Source organism: Branchiostoma belcheri, unplaced genomic scaffold (assembly GCF_001625305.1).
Source record: "Branchiostoma belcheri isolate BF01 breed outbred unplaced genomic scaffold, Haploidv18h27 scaffold95, whole genome shotgun sequence".
Taxonomy (NCBI): Eukaryota; Metazoa; Chordata; class Leptocardii; order Amphioxiformes; family Branchiostomatidae; genus Branchiostoma; species Branchiostoma belcheri.
Genome location: NW_017804631.1, coordinates 469,196 through 488,835, shown reverse-complemented (window position 1 = coordinate 488,835; position 19,640 = coordinate 469,196). Strand labels below are relative to the sequence as shown.

The 19,640-nt window shown below is 40.4% G+C and overlaps 2 protein-coding genes and 2 long non-coding RNA genes across 5 annotated transcripts; 1 reads left to right on the top strand and 3 right to left on the bottom strand.

Moving 5' to 3' along the window:
• Positions 1-2,530: 2,530 nt before the first annotated feature.
• LOC109461733 lies at positions 2,531-7,139 on the bottom strand. Its single transcript, XR_002139704.1, has 2 exons — positions 6,281-7,139; positions 2,531-4,442 (listed from the first exon to the last, which is right to left on the bottom strand). It is a non-coding gene; the product is annotated as an uncharacterized LOC109461733 (long non-coding RNA).
• Positions 7,140-7,467: 328 nt separating this feature from the next.
• On the bottom strand, positions 7,468-10,768 carry LOC109461732. The gene is made up of 4 exons (XR_002139703.1): positions 10,545-10,768; positions 9,927-10,046; positions 8,920-9,050; positions 7,468-7,570 (listed from the first exon to the last, which is right to left on the bottom strand). It is a non-coding gene; the product is annotated as an uncharacterized LOC109461732 (long non-coding RNA).
• Positions 10,769-12,091: 1,323 nt separating this feature from the next.
• Positions 12,092-17,351, top strand: LOC109461730. 2 transcript variants are annotated; one of them, XM_019758120.1, is made up of 5 exons: positions 12,092-12,180; positions 12,816-12,868; positions 13,018-13,127; positions 14,254-14,351; positions 14,615-17,351. In XM_019758120.1, the coding sequence occupies exon 5, from the start codon at positions 14,621-14,623 to the stop codon at positions 16,166-16,168; it is 1,548 nt and encodes a 515-aa protein (XP_019613679.1). In that variant the 5' UTR covers positions 12,092-12,180; positions 12,816-12,868; positions 13,018-13,127; positions 14,254-14,351; positions 14,615-14,620; the 3' UTR covers positions 16,169-17,351. The 2 variants fall into 2 exon arrangements, with proteins under 2 accessions (XP_019613679.1, XP_019613680.1); XM_019758121.1 differs by lacking the exon at positions 13,018-13,127.
• Positions 17,352-17,360: 9 nt separating this feature from the next.
• Positions 17,361-19,261, bottom strand: LOC109461731 (alpha-(1,3)-fucosyltransferase 7-like). Its single transcript, XM_019758122.1, has 2 exons — positions 19,133-19,261; positions 17,361-18,871 (listed from the first exon to the last, which is right to left on the bottom strand). The coding sequence occupies exon 2, from the start codon at positions 18,803-18,805 to the stop codon at positions 17,432-17,434; it is 1,374 nt and encodes a 457-aa protein (XP_019613681.1). The 5' UTR covers positions 18,806-18,871; positions 19,133-19,261; the 3' UTR covers positions 17,361-17,431.
• Positions 19,262-19,640: the final 379 nt, after the last annotated feature.

Genomic DNA, 19,640 nt, shown 5'->3' with positions numbered 1-19,640 from the left:
CTTAGCAGCGTGTGTCTGAGTCGAGCCATTGTTTTATTTTATTCTTATGTGGCCGTTAGCACATGTTGTTTTAACAGACAGCAACATTGAACAATAGAGCCAAGTCAACAGACGTCGGCACGGTCCTTGAAATCAGGTTTCCCGCCGCCGTGCGTTTGAAAAAGACGCCGCGCCGTGGCTCATTCAAATTCGCTAGATTTTTTCCATGTCTTTACCCACGATTTTTGACCGTCAATGTTGACGGTAAGGACTAAAATTTTTACCGTCAGACGGGACAAATTACCGTCAATTAACGGTAAAACGGGCGCTGGCTAAAGCCCTGGTCTGTCCTAACTTGGCATGATTTTGTAGGTTTGCTGTCTTCAGAAGTTGGACAGGTGAATTTCAGCTTTATTTTATTTGGTAAAAATGTGGTTGTGTGTATTTTTCTGTCTGACATGAGGAGTTCTGTATTGAATACAGTACAGTCAATGTATCTTGAATCAGATGTTCTTATGTATGTGGGACTTGTGGGGCTTATTAGCAAATGTCGTATGTTTCTGGGCATGAGTTGCTGCTATGATCAAATACAATATCCTTTGTCAAATTTGTTTTAGACCAAACGTTAACGATAAATGAATGTATCGAACTTTAATTTGCATGGAAATAACATTTCTATGCAATGACTGTTTATTGACTAGCAAATTCAGTGGCAACAAACATGGTGTAGTTATAATGCATGATAAGATCAGTAAAGAATTCCATGCAAATTTATGGCACGCCCCTGTTAGTTCAATACCCTCCAGCTTAGTTCTGTATATTTTGTTGAAAGCACAGACGGTGCATGCAGCACGTTTTGCAGTAGATGTGCTTCAGCTGATGCATTTGTTAAGTTAATGTCAAGCAAACTTTACTCTGATGGCAGATATAATTGTTTGTCTTTGTATGTTTCTGTTTAGTAATTGTTGTTGTTCCTCCAGGCACAGTGAAGATCGGAGGCACTCCTGGACTGGCAGAAGTCAGCGACGAACATCAGGAAGCCTGAACGTTTGTGAAACAGCGTAGACACTGACAGGGTATATTGAGTTGAAAGTAGGAATAGTCTGACTTAATGTTGACTTTGTGAAGGTTTTGTTTATGGGAAATTTTGTTGTAATGTTGGATGATTGTTAAACCGACAGTCACTGTTTCTCGTATACCTCATAATTTTTGTATGACACCTAAATGATTAGTGTCCGATTAATATATTGCTCGCATGGTTGTGTCAAAAGTTATACTGTATAACCATAAAGATTGTATCATTTCGTGACATGTCATTGCGCTTGTTTTTTGTACACTATTGATAGTATTGTGTAACTGGATGTATTACTGATCTATACTGATGTAAACATTGCACGCTGAAATTGTATGTATCTGATGTATTGTATTGCAGATGTTTTATGAATGTATCTGAAGAGAAGAAAAAGAAAAGAAAAAGTAAATGGACTAGGCTGGTACATAATAAGTTATATGTTCACAGGAATGGGTATAAGTGAAGAAGCCATTTTGTCCTGTTATATGAAAGTACATTTTGAAGAAAGGAAGTTGAAAGAAGAATTTTGGACATTCCTGTGAACATTACTTAGTACCAGCGTAGTTCATGTTGAAGTTTGTGTGTGTTTCTTTATTCAACTTCTCTTTAGAGTCAATTTCACATTACTATGTCCTAAGGGATTTTGAATGTTAAGAACTTTTTTTGGCTATTGAAAAATTGTGACTAGTTTTGTGGAATTGACTTTTACTTGAAGTCTTTACTTTCTATTTACTGCCTCTTATTTCTCAGTGTGCACTTAGAGTTAGAATGAAAGGCATAAATGGACTAAGCTGGTACAACATTGCTGTTTACAGGAATGGGTAGAAGCAAAAGTTATTGTGTATATATATATATATATATATATATATGGAAGTTGACAGAAGTTTGTCCATTCCTATCCTGTAAACATTAGTACCAGCGTAGTTCATGTTAGTGATGTGCCTAATTGAAGTTTATTTCTTTCCCCTTTCTTTCATTTCCTCCCCCTCTCCCTCTATGTAAGCAGTTTATTTGTGATCTTCCTTTATAAAATTTTGTTACCTCTTTTCTCTTTCCCTCCTTTATGTTTCCCAGTTTCCTTGTGATTGTTGATTGAATTTTGTTACCCCTTATTATTTTGCTGTGCTTTTTTCATTGTCTCTGCCTTTCTCTTGTCCCTGTGTTCTTCCTCCCCTCCCCCACCCTTTTGTCTCCTGCCTTTCTCTGTCCATTTGCCCACTCCTCTGGTGGTGGCGGCGGCCCAACTAATTTGTGGGTGGCTGCATAACCTATTGTTGTGTAAAAACATCCCTCTGTGTCGTATTATAAGTATGTCGTATAATTACTGCTCTGTGGGTAGCTGATGGGATTGTGGCGAAGTGTACAATAATAATGTTTCTGTGTACAATAAAATATAAGTATTTTTTGTCAAAATTCACATGTATATTTTACGAGAATAAAGTTGAAAGTATTTCAGAAAACTGGTCAACACGAGTCATGTCCTGTAGCGTTTGTTTTATTCCAACCAAGTAGCGCTGCAGTCAAGTTATACAATTGCAACTTTTAACAACAGTGCCATTTCAACAAACAAACTTTAAGGCTGTTGTGTTGGTTAAGTGAAACTGGAAAGGAGTTAAGGACAGTGACAACAAAGGCAGGAAGGGTAGAGATAAATAAAGAGTAGAGAGACGGAAGGAAAGATTGAAGGAAGACGGTAGAGAGGGGAAGGGAGGCAGGGTAGAGAGGGGAAGGGAGGCAGGGTATTGAATTGGCAGGCAGGGTAGAGAGAAGGCAAGAAGGAAGGCAGGAGGGTAGAGAGAAGGAAGGAAGGGTAGAGAGAAGGCAGGCAGGAAGGGTAGAGAGAATGCAGACAGGAAGAGAGAACGAAAGGATGGAAACAGGCTAGAGAAAAAGCGGAAGGCGTACAATAAGGAAGTGAGGAATGGGGAAGCAAAGAACTTAAAAGCAACTGCACAGCGAAAAAGTAGTAACAACAAAAAGCACGAAAGTCAGCAAGGAAGGGTGGAGAGAAAAAGCAAAGGCGAAGAAACAAAACTACAGATGAAGGAAGCAGACAAGTTAAGAAAAGGGGACGGAAGGAAAGCATATTACAGAAAAGTAAAGGACAGTCGTAAGGAAAGAACAGAAAAAAATGGAAAGCAAAGAACAGGAAAGCAAAACAAAACTAAGAAAGCAAGCAACCAAAGAATCAAAACTAAAGAATAGCAAAATGAAGGCAGAGAAGCAAATTAAAGGAAACAACAGGCCAGTGAAAAAGCAAAAGTAGAGAATGTGCAAGCAATGATAACTGGACAGGAAAGAATCAAAAGCAAGGAACTTTAAAGCAAAAGCAAAGAAGAGGAAAGCAAAGATCAAGTAAATTAGAGGAAAGGAAATAAACCAAAGAACAGGAAAGCAAATGAAATAAAATGGAAAGCACAAGCAGACAACAGGAAAGCAAAGAAGGGAAAGCAATTGAAAGATTAAGCAAATAGAAAGAACAGGTAAGCAAAGAAGAGAGAAGTAAAGAAGGGAAAAGCAACAAAGCAAAGAACACAGAAAAAGATATTAAGTCAACCTGGAAGAATAGAAAGATACAGCAAAGGGAAAGAGTAAGACGCCAACAACAACATGAACTATGCTGGTACTAAACTATGTTCAAAGGAAATTGTGAACAGTAGAAAATGTTTTGGAGTTTTAACATCTGAGGATTGTATACAAATTTCAAGTTGTTTTCCAACCATTCCTACAAACATGTTGTACCAGCATAGTCCATTTATAATCTTCTTATTTTTTTTGGTCATTTTTTCTGTGCATCAAAATACAATACAATACAATACTGTAACAATACAATACATGATACAAATTAAACAATCTAGAGTACCCTACGGTTACAGAAAGTTACAATTACAGAAAGTTACAGTTTCAGTCTACACGATTACAGTTGAGAATGGCTACGGACAATTACTTCTTACCATCTCGTGTACGGTTATACAATGACATGTCTTGGAACAATACACGAATTACATTGTACATGAAACGATTCTACCTCAACTTTGCATGCAGGCGGTATGTTCGTCAAACACTCGTTATTTACACGTTACTTCGGTAGCGATGAATTATGCGATCATATTAACGAGATGGGAAACGGTTAAAATCAATCATCCTACATCGCAACAAAATTTCACAAAAATACAAAATTCTGACAATCAACATTATGTGGCACCTCAATATACAGTACATTGCCCAAAAAATTTAGAGGCAATCTCTAAAAGGGGTCTACGGTACAGTTCTTTGTCCATCATAGTCGGTGATGAGCCTGACTTCCATACTTGTTGCGAGTCCCAGCGTGCCCTACGAGTCCAGTTCTTGCCACTTCCTTAAAGTACTATAGCCACCGCCTAGCTTGTAGCTGTACAGGGATAAAGAATTATAATTACTGAACGATTCTCGGCTACAGAAATGTAGAAACACCAACAATAATATCTGCTACAAATTGTACATTGGAGATGGTTCAGTTCAGAGGATTCCAATACCAGAAGAAATGGTTTATTATTATAAGTCGAAAAAAAGCACACTTCACTGTTGTTTCAATTTCATTCCAAAATTATCAAAAATTCCCCACAACACTTCTTACAACTGATTATCAGAGCATTAAAATTATTTCCAGAACATTTCACTGTACCTTTCAAACTGCCAAAAATTCTTCATTTTAACCCAATTAAAAGGAAGCTAGTAACTTCAATCTGTTTCAGGAGTCTGTTTTTTTCATGCAGAATGTATGTTAGAGAAGGAATAAGAGTGCAATTTAAGTGGAACTAAGTGTAAGTGCAGGTACAGACTGTGAATTCTGCATGAAACAACTTGACGTAATAATTAGTATCAGTATAGCCGGTATAACCGTTCTACGGTGTGACAAACCAGCTTTGCAGGAACGCGGCACAGCTGGCTATTTCACAACAGAGTTGTTTAAAGGTTTCAAGTGATGCCCTAACTGTGTGTACTTTTAATCATACCAGCTTTTGAATGCCTCAATCCTTGGTTAATACCAAAGATATCTGGAGACATGACAGTAACTTTCTTTTAAGTTTTTTTTTTTCTGAACTGAACTTTCTTTAAAACAAAAAATCGAACAATGTGGCTGCAATACAAAGCTACAAAACATTCTGTGACAAACTACATCAATTGAAAACACATTACTACGGCAACGCCAATTTACCGGTAATCTGTTACTTCTGACTTTTTTTCTTGCAACATATGAAGCAACAGGGCCAAAAAAGAATAGGAACAGGCCCAAGCAGGCACCCAAAATGCTATGATACTGATAGGAGACATGAATTCAACATACCGGGTTGGTCTGTCATTAAAACAATGAATTTCAAGCCATTTATCAAAGAAACAAACTGATAGATTTAAAAACTGTTATTTTATTTATTTACAGTAACTCTTTAGAGAAGGTTTTTTTTTCAACTGTTGGGGCCAAAATATGTCATTGAGCAGTTCGAACTTGATTCAGAGCATGAAATGTTTTTTTTAATCAGAAAAAAATGAAGCAAGCGGGTGAGTCCAACAAGCAATTGCTTAAATTGGTGCAGCCTAAATGTTGCCTAACATTGCTTTAAGCACCCAATTTACTCACACCAGGAGTTTACATTTCCATGTCACAGGATACAACAATAATGAACAATCAAGCAATACAACAAATAACCTTCCATGTATCAAATTCATTAATCTTCACAGCAGGCATTCAGAACTATAAGTAGAGACTTTAAGTTGATTGAAATTCTCAAGATAATTTTCGCCACAGCAAGTAAATTTTATGGATAACATCCTCCGCAGACTATAAATCTAATGCTTTAGGGCGAAAACAAAACAAAACAAGGCGGGCCGAAAAGAAAATTTCTATTTTCAAATTTCAAACATCATAAACCTTGTTAAACAAGATTTTTTTTAATTCAGCGGCAACATCACATAATATAAAATAATGAAATACAACACTGAAAGTACAAGTAAAGGACAAAAACAATCAGAGCCATGTCTTGTCTCCTCTTTGAACATTTATCTGTCATCCAAATTCCGGCATGGCATTAGAGACACATTTTCGGCATATTGTCTATGGTCAGAGGGCAACAAAATTTCTCCAAAATCATTAGAAAATCAATGCGCACGCTGATGTCATCCATAAAAATTACTTGCTGTGGCCCAACTTTTAAGTACAAAAATCACTGAAGATCAAATTTGTAACTTAACTTTTACACAAGACGTCTTCTCGAGAAAAAACCCTTCTGACTGCATCACCTGGTCTGGACAGGAGGCTGGAGTCAGCACACGCAGCTATGCCATATTGGACAGCTGTCTGCGACAAGAAGACATAAGGTATAAGGAATTTAGCATCGAGAGAAAAATGTCTACCAGGCACTGTTGAAACACAGCATGCAATTTGGACTTCTTATTCCGTCATTGCGAACAAATTTCAACGAAAATCAATCTTCCACTCTTTTGCACAAGCCATTAGCAATTTAGTGCCACAGTGCACAATCAAAAATATCAAACAAGCATTCAACGGTTGAAACTCGATGAACTTTCAAGAACAATCAGATCATGTAATCCTTACATGAAGAACTTAAAAGTTGACACGTCTTCCTATCTATCCAAAACAAAACAAAAATCCCTCATTGAAACTGATCATCCAAACAAAGCCAGTATTATTCAAAACTTAATACATTTCACCATGTGTAAGACACCGTACTTTCATGTAGAATGTACTATGTTAGAGGAAGAACGAGGGTGCAATGCCAAGATTTGTTAGTTAGTTCAGATACAGACTCAGTGAATTCTACATGAAAGAACTGGACAAGTTACCAGCTTGCTAATAATAAACATTGTTTCCTACAAAATGTTTGACAATGTATTCAATTTGATAGTCTCAAAAAACTAGCAAATGGTTTGTGGACAAAAATATATCAAAAACAACATTACTAAGTGTATGTTGCTTTAAGCAGGTTCACAAATCTACACACCAGAAGCATTAAATGGATGCTGACAGTATAAAGTATCTTAAACAACAGGCTTTTGGCCAACAATCAACTTTGAAAAGCAAACATCACAAGAAGATATAATCAGTACTTAACTTAGCTGCCCAGGAATAAACTCTCATCTGCTCATGTCTGGACAGAAGGCGGGAGTCAGCAATGATGTCATGTTGGACTGCTGCCTGCAACAAGACAAGAGAAGGTGTAAGAAAAAGCTGTAAAAAGTTCCAAGAATATCACCCCCCTCCTCTTAAACATGTTTACCAGATTCACAAATCTACACGTCAAGCACGGAATCTAGGCAGAGATTGATTCAGAAGGTGATTGTAGCCATCTTTACATAATTTCGCAATAGGGAATCAACTTGACAACCAAAACTTTAAACTAGATCATGTATCTGTACAGGAACAACTTAACTTCTTGACAAGAGACTCTTCACTCTTCTCTGAATCATTTGCCCCGGACAAGAGGCTGGGGTCAACACTGATGTTGTATCGAACAGCTTACCCTCAAAATTCACCATTATAATAATACATGGACAGAAAAAAATACTGTAAGTGTCATACAAAACATGTCAGCATCCAACTCCCTTCAACATCAGCAGGCAATTGAGATAAGAACAACTGAACTGTTACAATTAGAGACGTCTTCTCAGGAAGAAACTCTGAATTCTTCTCTGCATCACCTGGTTTGGGCAAAAAGTTATTAAGCTTTTAAACAAGATGTCTCCTGGGGGAAAAAAAGTCTCAGCATCACCAGTGGTTTGGGCAAGAACTTTACACACACACACTCGCAGAGAGATCACCAGTTTCTTCCAGGGAAGACATTTGTGTAAAAGTTAAGTTGTTGTTGTCCAGATCAGGTGATGCAGAGAAAAGAGCAGAGTTTTTTCCCTGAAAGACGTCTTGTGTAACAGTTAAGTTGTTGTTGTCCAGATCAGGTGATGCAGAGAAGAGTGCAGAGTTTCTTACTGAGAAGACGTGTTGTGTAACAGTTCAGTTGTTCCAATCCAGACAAGGTGATGTGTACCCTGGGAGCCAGACTAGGTATGGGCCATTAGCCGGTTCCCTTCGATAGCCAAAAGCAGTTCGCCAATCTAAACTCCGTTACGGAGGAGTTGAGCCCAAACTGCTGGCCAACTCCCCTGGGGCTCAACTCCCCGTAATGATAATTCAGATAGGCAGGCGTACTGCTTTCGGCTATCAAAGGGAACCAGCTAACAGCCCATGCCTAGTTTGACTCTAGGGGTACACATCACCTTGTCTGGATTGGAACAACTGAACTGTTACACAACACGTCTTCTCGGTAAGAAACTCTGCACTCTTCTCTGCATCACCTGGTCTGGACAACAACAACTTAACTGTTACACAAGACGTCTTTCAGGGAAAAACTCTGCTCTCTTCTCTGCATCACCTGGTCTAGACAACAACTTAACTCTTTAACACAAGACATCTTCTTGAGAAGAAACTCTCCACTCCCTGCATCACCTGGTCTGGACAAGAACAACTTAACTTTTACACAAGGTATCTTCTCGGAAAGAAGCTCCACTCTTGTCCGCATCACCTGGTTTTGACAAGAACAACTTAACTTTTACACAAGACGTCTTCTCGGGAACAAAAGTCTCCACTCTTCTCTGCATCACCTGGTTTTCACAAGAACTTGAGTTTTACAGTGTCTTCTCAGAAAGAAACTCTGTACTCTTGCATCAACAACTTATTTGTTACACAAGATGTCTTCTAGGGAAGAAAAGTCTCCACTCTCCGCATCACCTGGTCTGAACAACAACAACTTAACTGTTACACAAGATGACAAAAAGGCTAAAATTTACGTTCCAACACTAAATACATTGGGACTTACCCAAATTTTTGGCTCACTCTGTCAGCCTTGTCCATGGAATGGACCCGTCCACTGCAGCTTCCAGGACGTGACGTCAGAAACGCGATTGCAGCAGTCTGGACAGAAGGCTGGAGTCTGCAGCGATGCTGTGTCTGCAACAAGATGAGAAAGAAGGGTACAAGGAAATGCACTGAGAGAAAAATGTCTACTGGACAAAAAAAACAGCATGCGATTCTGTGTTGGTGCCAGTCTGAGGATAACTAAGTATAAGCTAAGAAGGGCATAACTAGTCACATTGCAAGTTTTCTGTCCTGAACAGTTGTCCTTCAAGAAGCACCGTAACATGCATGCAGAAAATTAGTTTTATACTAAATGTATTCAACATGCATTTGCCTTTCAATGTTTTTGACAATTGCAAGTACAATCATGTAACATGGTTCATGCACCACAATAAAGAGTAAATATGCAGTACACAAGCCAGAAATAACTATCATATATAGACGATCAAGAAATAGCTCTAAGACTTATATTAGACAAGTTAGAAGTAACTATTATTTTAGTATTAGACAAGCCAGAAATAACTATTGTATTAGACAAACCAGAAATAACTCTTATATTAGACAAGCCAGAAATAATTCTTACAATAACTCCCATTAACTTGACATTTCCACCCAATATTCGACAAATTGCAAGGAACAGAGTCACCATAATTTAACATTCCAACAGGTGGGGCAAACACCACGTGGCTACAAACAAAGAAATCCTTTTTCTTGCACAAATATCAACTTATATTTCAAGTTTTTTAGTCGAAACACGTACAAATACATGTAACGTGGTTCACACACACAACAAAGACTGCCTATTCAACAAGGCAGGGGAGAAATGAAGTCATATTAGCCCGCCCTCAACTCGAAATTTCCACCCAGTATTCGACGAATTACACGGTGAAATTACTAATAAACTTTACAGGCCATAGCTTGCCATGCCCTAGCTAGTCGTTGGGAAACCAAATAAAATCGTTGTTTTACCTTGTATGAACGAATATCCACATGCAGTTTCGCCATTTTGTCCTCTCTCCAAAATGCAAGGACGAGTTTTGCAACACCACGCCGACCGTTCGTCAATTTCGCCTACAGCTTCTCTCGACCCTGGAGTTGCACAGAAATAAACGATAACTTCTATTTCCAAAGCTATGAAAAACGCCCCTGAAATTCGCAATGCTAAACCCACAGCTTACTGTTCAACACTAAGTTGAAGCACTGCGGACCACGCCGCATTTTGGCGGGAAAACTAAACGATTTAATTAAGACCACGTGCGGAACATTCCAACAGGTGGGGCAAACACCACGTGGCGACAAACACAGAAATCTTTTCTTGCACAAATATCAACTATTTTTCATGTTTTTAACTAAATACATGTAACATGGTTCACACACACACAATCAAGAGTAAATATTCAAATAATAATATATTCAACAAGACAAGGCAGAAATGATTAGTGTATGATTAGTGCGCTCTCAACTCGAAATCCCCCCCCCAGTATTCGACGAATTACACGGTGAAATTACTAATAAACTTTACAGGCCATACAGTTTGCCATGCTCTAACGTTGGAAAGTTATTCCGAAGAAAAAGTCTTTATTTTACCTTGTATGAACGAGTCTCCGTGCGGCCAACTTCCAGTCTCGCCATTTTGTTCTCCCGTCCAAAATTCATCTGGTCAGAAAACCCGCTTTTTCTCCTCAGAACATCCAGAAAACGGCACGAATTCACCACAGAAACTTCCCCGCGGTTGCTGCACATATTAAAACTAGAAACTTCTGAAGAAATAACGTAAAATTCTCCAGAAAGTTGCAAAAAGAGTATCGGAAACCCCCACGCACGACGTGACAGCAACAGACTGAACTGAACTGGAGCGTACCAACTTTGGCTTTCAAACAGGGGTGCAAAACGGCCTAGTTTTTGGTTGTTTGTTTGTTTGTTTACTCCCAGCCACGCCGGACCGCCTCCATCTTATCAGGGGAAGAAACCCCCCATCAAAAATGACGACGCTCGCCCCACGTGTTTCGGACTTGGTGCCTGTGGGAAGCCCAGCGATTACATGCATAGCGCCTCACACAGCAAGTCTCTGGTGTTCAATGGTTACAATCCTCCCGCCCTACCGGTGGGCAATTTCTGTGGGGTTTGCGTACGCGCTGGTTTACAAACATACGTCGTGAAACAAACCTAATATATATCCCGGGATTCCCGTGTTCACGGCGTTTGTGGTTTTATTAGACACTCCACATTTCCTTCTCATAACCCAGGAAGAAAAGACTTCCATAAGCTGGTCACTTATAGTGCATAGTTAGAGAATGTCTACAAACTTCTTCCTTTGGTCCTATCTCGATAAGATTGAAATTTCACCAAATTTTCACCCCTATTTTCTTTGAAAGCAAAAATAAAAAATAAAGACCTCAAGACATGCATTGTGGGAATATGGCCAGCTCATTAATTACAAGCACTGTAATGTTAATTAGCTAATCGAGGGGACGCGTAACGTCATAGTGTTGGACGGAACCAAGAGGTCCCGGGTTCGAATCCTGCCATGCCACCAACCTTGTGCTCTTGGGAAACGCTCTTTACACGACTTTCCTCAGTTCACTCTTGGGGACGTTGGCACACTTTAGCGCTTTTGTCTTACATGCTTGTATTTATACATGTATATATATATCTAGTCTTACTTAGACTTAGGGGCTCCCGCGTCTCGTGACGCATGAGGCAGTCAAAGCAGCCCAGCTTCCTCTGTCAGCAGCCAGCCTCAAGGCTTCCTTCCAGCTCATGCTGACTGCCTGAAGGTCCCTCTCCACTGATCTAGTGGCGCTGGCAAATTAAGTTGCTCAACTTGAGTGCAGCGCCACTTTGTCTTGTAAATTAGATATCTGAAAAAAAAGTCCTAACCTTTCGTAAGGACCTGAACCTTCGTCTTTCTAAGATCTACCCACATACAATATATCATCACACAATGCATAGACGTCTTCTTAAGGGTCCTTAAGTCTACGGGAGACTGGCAACCGCGACAGTTGTGTAAATTTGTTGTCACAGCGGTGTGCAGCTTTAGAAGGCACACAGTTAACTTGGCGATGGCATGGAACATGCGCTGTTGCTAGGTAAACAAAGTTTGTGTGCTTGGATATGAGCACAATAAAGTACACCTCCTCTAGTCACATTCCGCCATTTTCATTTTCGACAGAGTTGTGTGGAGATCGGTCGCCAGTACCTGTACAGGAACAGCACATAGCAGGTAAGTTAGCTTAAATTCATCAACAAGAGGTTGAAGAAAGTGTACTATTTGCTTGCAGTCTTACTAGCATTCGATTATACATGTAAAGCCTTCACAATTTTGTCTTCTGGCCTTTTTTGCCTCAGTTTCCTGGTGATAAGCTAATTGTGGGGTCGTGCCACCTGATAAAGAAATCGCACGGAGCAAAAGGACTGTCATCCTTGTCTTGACCTGTCTAGGTTTTGTTTCCTTTTGGACTTCAAAAAATTGTATTCACGTATTCGCATATAAATCAGTAGTTCGTGCTTATAAACCCGCAATTCTCCTGTGGTCTCTTAGTGTCACTGACGAAAAATAGTGGATGCTCCATGAAACGTCTGACCGTTTCCAAAATCATATCCAGTTGCTTGAGTAACTGCTTTTTTTTGGCAAATCGCACGGAGCTTAGCAGCAAAAGGACACCCGATCCGGCTTGGCAGTCCCGCATTACAAGTCAAGAAGAGAAGTGGTTTATTGTTGCGCGACGGTGGCTTGTTATTAGATAATATTTAACTTTGTCAGGTGAACCATCGTGCCCTTGCCTTTGTTTTCACCCCAGCCTTACAAACATAATTTATATAGATTTAACCACAGTGACAGACAGTTTATTTTCGCAGGTGCGGTGTTCAGACCGACAATACAGCGGCACGTCCGTGCAAGCGTAGCACAGGTTTGCAGGCTTTATATCTATCAGTTTTTAGTTGCTATGCTTGTTCTTTTACTTTTCTTACGACGTTGAATCCTATGAAAGATGACCGTGTTTCAGAGAGTTTTGTGATCCTTTGGTCTAAACAAGTTTGTTCCTTTTTTTCTGTATAGTTATCTGAGGAAAGCCGCGCTTGTTTGGCTAAAAAGCTGGGTATGTGCACCCGATCCTGTCATGACAGGATCAGATCACAGGCTTTAGACGTGCCAAACGACCAATACAGGTGTGTAACGGACACGTCAGTAGGGTTCTTTCTAATCCTTTGAACGAACTGGTCTATCGTTTTTCTATCAAAGTATGACCCAAAACCAGGTGATTTGGGGACCATTTCCATATATAGCTATCCAAACCAACAAAAAGTGTGTATGAAGTAGCAAGGATTGTACTTTCCGTCTGCATATGATCATGACTTATTATGATATAACTAGCCCCCAAAATATCTTTTTCATATCAGAACGCGCTCGGTTCAATTTTTCAGAGAGCTCTTCTTACTTATCTAAGGATAATGTTTCTAAATTGTACGGCAACGTGGCCGTGTGGCTGTGACGCAGTTCGAAAAGAAAATCAAAATGGCGGCCGAGATTTCAGTCAGCGGTCAGTGACGAGTGTCCTAGATTTTAGATTATCTAAGTACTGAACAATCCCAGAACTTCATATCACCACGCATGACTTGGGTATAAAAACAAGGTCTGACCTCAGCAGCTTTTGAAAATTCGCTCCTGCGATTTAGAAAAAAAAGAACGAATTGTCGAATTACATATAAGGTCAGGTCTGATACCTAAAGGCACTTGCTGTTACGTCTTGTATTGCTGGATGCACAGTTAGTTTGAAATACTGCACATCATCAAAAATTGTTACTTAGTTACAATCCTTCATGATATTCTATATATTCGTAAATATAATTTTGTCGTTAACTCTCGAATAGGACGTGAAGCCGGAGGTCCCGTGTTTCAGGAGAGACACACACCTTATTAAGCACATCAAAGAACCCATCACACTTATCAAAAGAGTAGGCTTCATCCTGGTGTCAGTGGTTCAAACCTCACGATCACAGTCTGATCCTAAGCAGCTTGGACCTACAGAACAAAACCGGTGTGTTTGTTACACATGAAGGCAGTTTACTGGTTATGCAAAACAAACAAAGAAGCAAATAGACATGCGTTCATGGCCCGAAGTGGACAACAATTAGTTAGTGAACGATATAGACAGCTTTACGTTAGTTGTGTCAAACCTCTTAAATTGGAGTTTTGACAATATAGGTATTTGATCCTTCATCATGTCTGACATTGGTTTCCAAAGACATTTGACATTATAATCAAAATACTTCTTTCTGTTCTTTTTTGACACAGTTATTTGCATCGCTGACTAGATAAAGTAGTCCTTGCTTAACCCAGAGGTCGTGGAGCTGACCGGATCTGTAGTTTGTCATTCTCATTTTTCCAGGAAGGTACGTATAACATAAAAAAATGTCTTAACAATTGTTGGGCCATTTTAAATAATGATATATGCTTTCCAATGACATATGATACCAAGAATGGTAATGGTGATACACCTGTATGATCCTTTCCGAACAATTGTTCTAAAATACTAGTCTTTCACCATGTCCAATGTCTGATTATTCATTATGCGTAAGTTTGAATATCAATCTTATATCTTAGTCCTGGAATTTAACACTAAATGTATCCCTAAATTTCCTGCCAATGTCTTTAGAAGACCATGCCGTCATTCGAGGAAACTTGGGTACATCGCGTAGGAGATGTACACAAGGGAGACCAACTTGTGGTTAAAAGAGGAGACATCAAGCATCACATGATTGTAACTGAAGACCCCACAAATCTTAGAGAAGTACATGTGATCCATTATTACAACGATACTTGGCCTGGTGTAAGGGGAGTATGTGCATGTTGTGGTAAGTCAGTGGTTCCTATCGCTGAAGTTCGTGAAGACGTGGAGAATATTGCCTCAGACGTCAGTAAGGGAAGAGTGTACCGCATAGATTGGCATAACAAAACCTTCTCACCCGATGAAACCGTGCAGAGAGCTAAGAGCAGGCTTGGTGAAGGGAAATACTGTCCGTTTACAAACAACTGTGAGCATTTCGGCACCTGGTGTAAAACAGGCCGAGAGGAGAGCTTACAGAGTCAAGCAGTTTGCAAGGAAGGCGTGAAAGAAATTGCAAAATCTGCAGTAATTCGAGGGGCAAAGCAAGTAGCAATGGAGGGGGCTAAAACTGTCATGAAAGAAGGCGCAAAGCAAGTAGCAATGGAGGGGGCTAAAACTGTTGTGAAAGAAGGCGCAAAGCAAGTAGCAATGGAGGGGGCTAAAACTGTTGTGAAAGAAGGCGCAAAGCAAATAGCAATGGAGGGGGCTAAAACTGTTGTGAAAGAAGGCGCAAAGCAAGTAGCAATGAAGGGGGCTAAAACTGTTGTGAAAGAAGGCGCAAAATCAGTGGCGAGGGAATGGGTAAAGCAGGTAGCAAGGGAAGAGGGTAAAGCAGTCATGACAGAAGCAGGGCATGGCGTATTAATGCAAATGCTACCGGTACTTGATCCAAACTTCATGATGCGCCAGGTGTTTGCGAAAAGCCATGCTATGTTGGACCCGGCTTTGGTCGATGTTTTCCAACATACACTAGTGAAGGAGAGCTCGAAACAATTGGCAGAAGAGGGGGGTAAAACTGTCATGAAAGAAGGTGCAAAATCTGTGGCGAAGGAAGGCGCAAAGCAGGTAGCAAGCGAGGGGGGGAAAAATGTCGTGAAAGAAGGCGCCAAATCAGTAGCTAAAGAAGGGACAAAGCAGGTAGTAGGGGAGGGAGCTAAAACTGCCACAAAGACAGCAGCGAAAGAAAGTACTAAGACAACAGCGAAAGAAAGTGCTAAGACAGCAGCGAAAGAAAGTGCTAAGACAGCAGCGAAAGAAGGTACCAAAGCTGCTGCCAAGTCAGGAGGAAAATCTTTCGGTAAGAAAATAATTGAAAACCAGGGGAAAATCGGCATTGCGCTAACAGTGGCAGAGGAAAGCTATTACTTCTTGAGCCGCACTTCGGAATCTGTGGACAAATTGAAAAATGGCATGATTTCCGGAAGAGAGTTTGTGGCAGAGGTAGCTACCCATGCTGTTAAGGGTGTCGCTTCTGGTACCGCCACAGTTGTTGGAGCTACCTTAGGGCAAACATTGATTCCTATACCGGTTGTTGGTAGTGCGATTGGAGCGATGATTGGAAAGGGAGTTGTAGGGTTAGGTGGATGGCTCCTGGGTCTTTAGATTATCTAAAGACCCAGGAGCCAATCTGATTATACAGCCTTCGCTATACCTATAAAGAGGAGATAATCCATGCAGAGTTCAAATAAAAATCTTAGAGACTGCATATGTTAAAGAATAGTTATACATCTAATGTTGCCACTGACATATATTCTGTACCTGGTTTGCCGCATACATATATACTGTAAGTAGGATGACATTATCCATATGTGTTTATTGGCTGTATCAGATGGCTACATACAGTATACAATATGCTTTAGTTTGGAACATTACAAGCTGTATGTAATTCAGGACTGTACTATTTTGATTTGAAATGGCTGCAGTGTTGTATGTTTTAGTTTGGAATATTATATGCAGTGTCTAATTGAAGTGTAGTGTTACAAACATTCATCGGAATCTGATCATATGATGTAAGACAGCTGATATCCCGAATTTTCCTAATTCATAAATATGAATGTTATTTTTATTTGAGTGTTGCATCTATTAATTGCATGTATTAGTGTTGCTCACTTTGAATGAGAAGAATAGAAAGCTAATGTGTTTATCAAATATTGCATTTTGTGACTGAATAAACCCTTCATGATTGTGGGAAATCTGTTTGGTTTGCTTCACATTGGTTTGTTCCTTTGTACCAAATATATGCTTTTCACACAAACTTCATGGTGATTTTAGAAGGTCACAATTTTCATAGAATATATAAATTGTAATGAATAAAGAATACTGTGAGACGTTTAGCCCACAGAAGTAACTGCTTGGCTGGTTACGCGTTAGGCATCAGAAAGAATGTTTAACTCCAACAAATGTAAGATATGGGTCAATGCATTTTCATATCTTTTGATACCTTTCTTGTGATCCGCATTCCTCTCCCTTTCTTCTTGGATGAAGACGAACAGAACACAAAAGAAACGAAACTGAAAATACGCAACCACAGAACCGCAGATACACGCAGAAGACGCGGAGACAGCTGAGTTCTGTATCTGCTTGGAGATAAAATTCCCCAGCACATTAGTGAGGGCCTGCATGGGGGGTCCCGACAATGCTCTACGATGGATTTTGAGAGCTACGTATCACGCTGAATTCAGGAAGCCTCCACGTTACGTTTTACAATAAAATTCCGGGTAGCTACAACGCATTATGTAGAATCAAAACGGCAAATTACGCTCTACGAAAATGCGCCGTACGTTGAATTAGAGCAGTCCGTCTACGCTCTACGAAAAATTAAAACGGCCGATTACACTCTACGCAAAAGGGGCATGCAGGCCCCCATTAGTGGAAATGTACGGCATTCCGTGGGTGTTTGTAACTCCCGTCGTATATCATAGGTTCACAGAGCTCATACTTCCCGCCCCTCCACCACCTGTCCAGGTCTGTGTACACTTTTCTCTCTGTCGGAGACGCCTGGAGAAGTTTCTTACACACCTCACAATACCTGCCGTCCCAAGATGCGGGGAGGGTGTTGGGAGGGCGAGTTTTCCACGCAAAATACTGGTTATACTCCTCGTCGTTCTGGTCTAAATATTTCAGGTAGTTTGCTAATTCTTCAGGGGATTCAAAGTCGTCCACGTGAATGAAGGAGTTCGGAGGAGCGAATCTTTCGTAATCGCCTTTCGGCGCACCTAACACGATCGGGACGAAGTCGTTTCTTAAGGAGTTGTCCCAGAATTTTTCTGTGATGTATTCAACGCACTTAAAGTTTTCAAACGCTAGATAGAACTTGTACTGGCGTGTGTGCTCTATAACGCACTGTTTATCCTTCTTCTCGCAATGGCTAGAGTTCCCGCATCCACCGAAAATGTCCACTTGGATGTGTTTCCTCAACTCTGCCGCGTACGGAAAACGAGACAAGTGTTTATAACAGTTACTGACATACCACAGAACAAGCTTCGTTTTGCCTTTGGAATAATCTCTATTCGGATCAGGCGGGTTTTCGGCCAGTTCTTGATAAATCTGAGTAACATGACCCCACGTTGCTAGGATATCAGAATCATTTCTGTAAGTAAAAGTCCAGTTGAAGACACCCCCATAAGAAGCCAAGTCGACGTCCCTTGTAAGATGTGGGCATTCGTACGGCATGTATATCCAGTACTGATGCCCGTGCCGTACCGTCGGAAAGTACGTTCTGTTGTAGACAAGGGGGAAACCGTGAATGCCACGAAACAGGAGAGCGTCCGCGTTTGCCACCTGCCTCTGGTCCTTGGTGAAAACGCACCCCGGCATGGACGGACAGGGTTTCTTAGGTGGCCATTTTGGAGTCGAATTCCAAGCAACGATTATCGTCCTGTTGTTTGGTGACTTCCTTATTGTAGCTTCCTCGTTCCAGACGGAGTAGAACTTCGATGCCGGGTTGTCCGAGAGAGAAGACACGAAGTATTGGTACCTTGGAAGCGCCGAACGCTGTATAAGCGACGTGTTGTCGTGTCCATAGTGAAGAACTTTTCTTCTTTTTAAGTCGGTAACCACAGAAGGGTTCAAACCCACTGGATATGTCAATGTCTGTTGGTTCGCAGTATACAGAAGATACATACAAACGAAAACTATTAGAGATGAACCGACAGTTCTGAGCAGTACGAGTAGACTGTGCTTGCTGTGCTTTCTGTGCTCGCTTTTAGACAACATATTGACGAGCATTTCAGCCGCCATGGATGCGTCAATTTCCTCTCAACACGATCGACGAAGTCCCTCTGTAAGCATATCACCGTCGTGGCCCTGCAAAAAAAAAGACAACGAAAAAGAGTTATGTAAAGTAATCATCATTAATAACAACTGTTTTTGTTTGTTTTGGCTTATCATTATTAAGACAATTTTTTCAATCCCGCAGTACATTCTAATCTAATCCCACACTACACACTTTTGTATTAGGTAGATATTAGTCTTATGGAACTTAAATTAGTTACCACACTGCTCTAAGTTTGTGTTTGACACTGCCCTAGAAGAGAGAATTAAGCAGCGCCAATACATGTTGGTCACCTCTTTGTCTGTGACAAAGTCTTTGATGCCCAATAAAACGTCACATATACTTGAGTAGGTTGTGCTCATGCTCTTGATTTATCCAGGGCAAACTTATCGCCAGAAAGCACTTTTCATAGTATTCCTGGGGGTGGATGGGGGTATCCCTACAATTAAAACATTATAAGCAAAACAAAGAGAGAAGCATGTCGAACCGGTTTTACCGCGTCTATATTTAGTACCACAAAAATTCATTTGTCTGTCTAAGTTGTTGGCAAAACGGCCGGTCTAAATCCTTATCGGCGTTCGGTTCTGTCACAGTTGTGTGAAATCGTACAGCATTAAAATCGAGCGGCGATATACTACAACCTTTCTATAAGTGTCGCCGTCAAAATCAGCGCAATCTGCGTTAATCGGTTATACTTATAGGTGTCAACGGAATAAGTATATCGAAAACGTAGCTACATGAATTGACAGCCTCCGTAGCAGACTTATAGAACTGGGTTGGTGGTCTTCGCTGTTTCTGATT

Coding starts and splice junctions, on each gene's coding strand:
- LOC109461730 (XM_019758121.1), top strand. CDS start 14,621: ATGCCGTCATTCGAGGAAACTTGGGTACATCGCGTAGGAGATGTACAC.
- LOC109461731 (XM_019758122.1), bottom strand. CDS start 18,805: ATGGCGGCTGAAATGCTCGTCAATATGTTGTCTAAAAGCGAGCACAGA.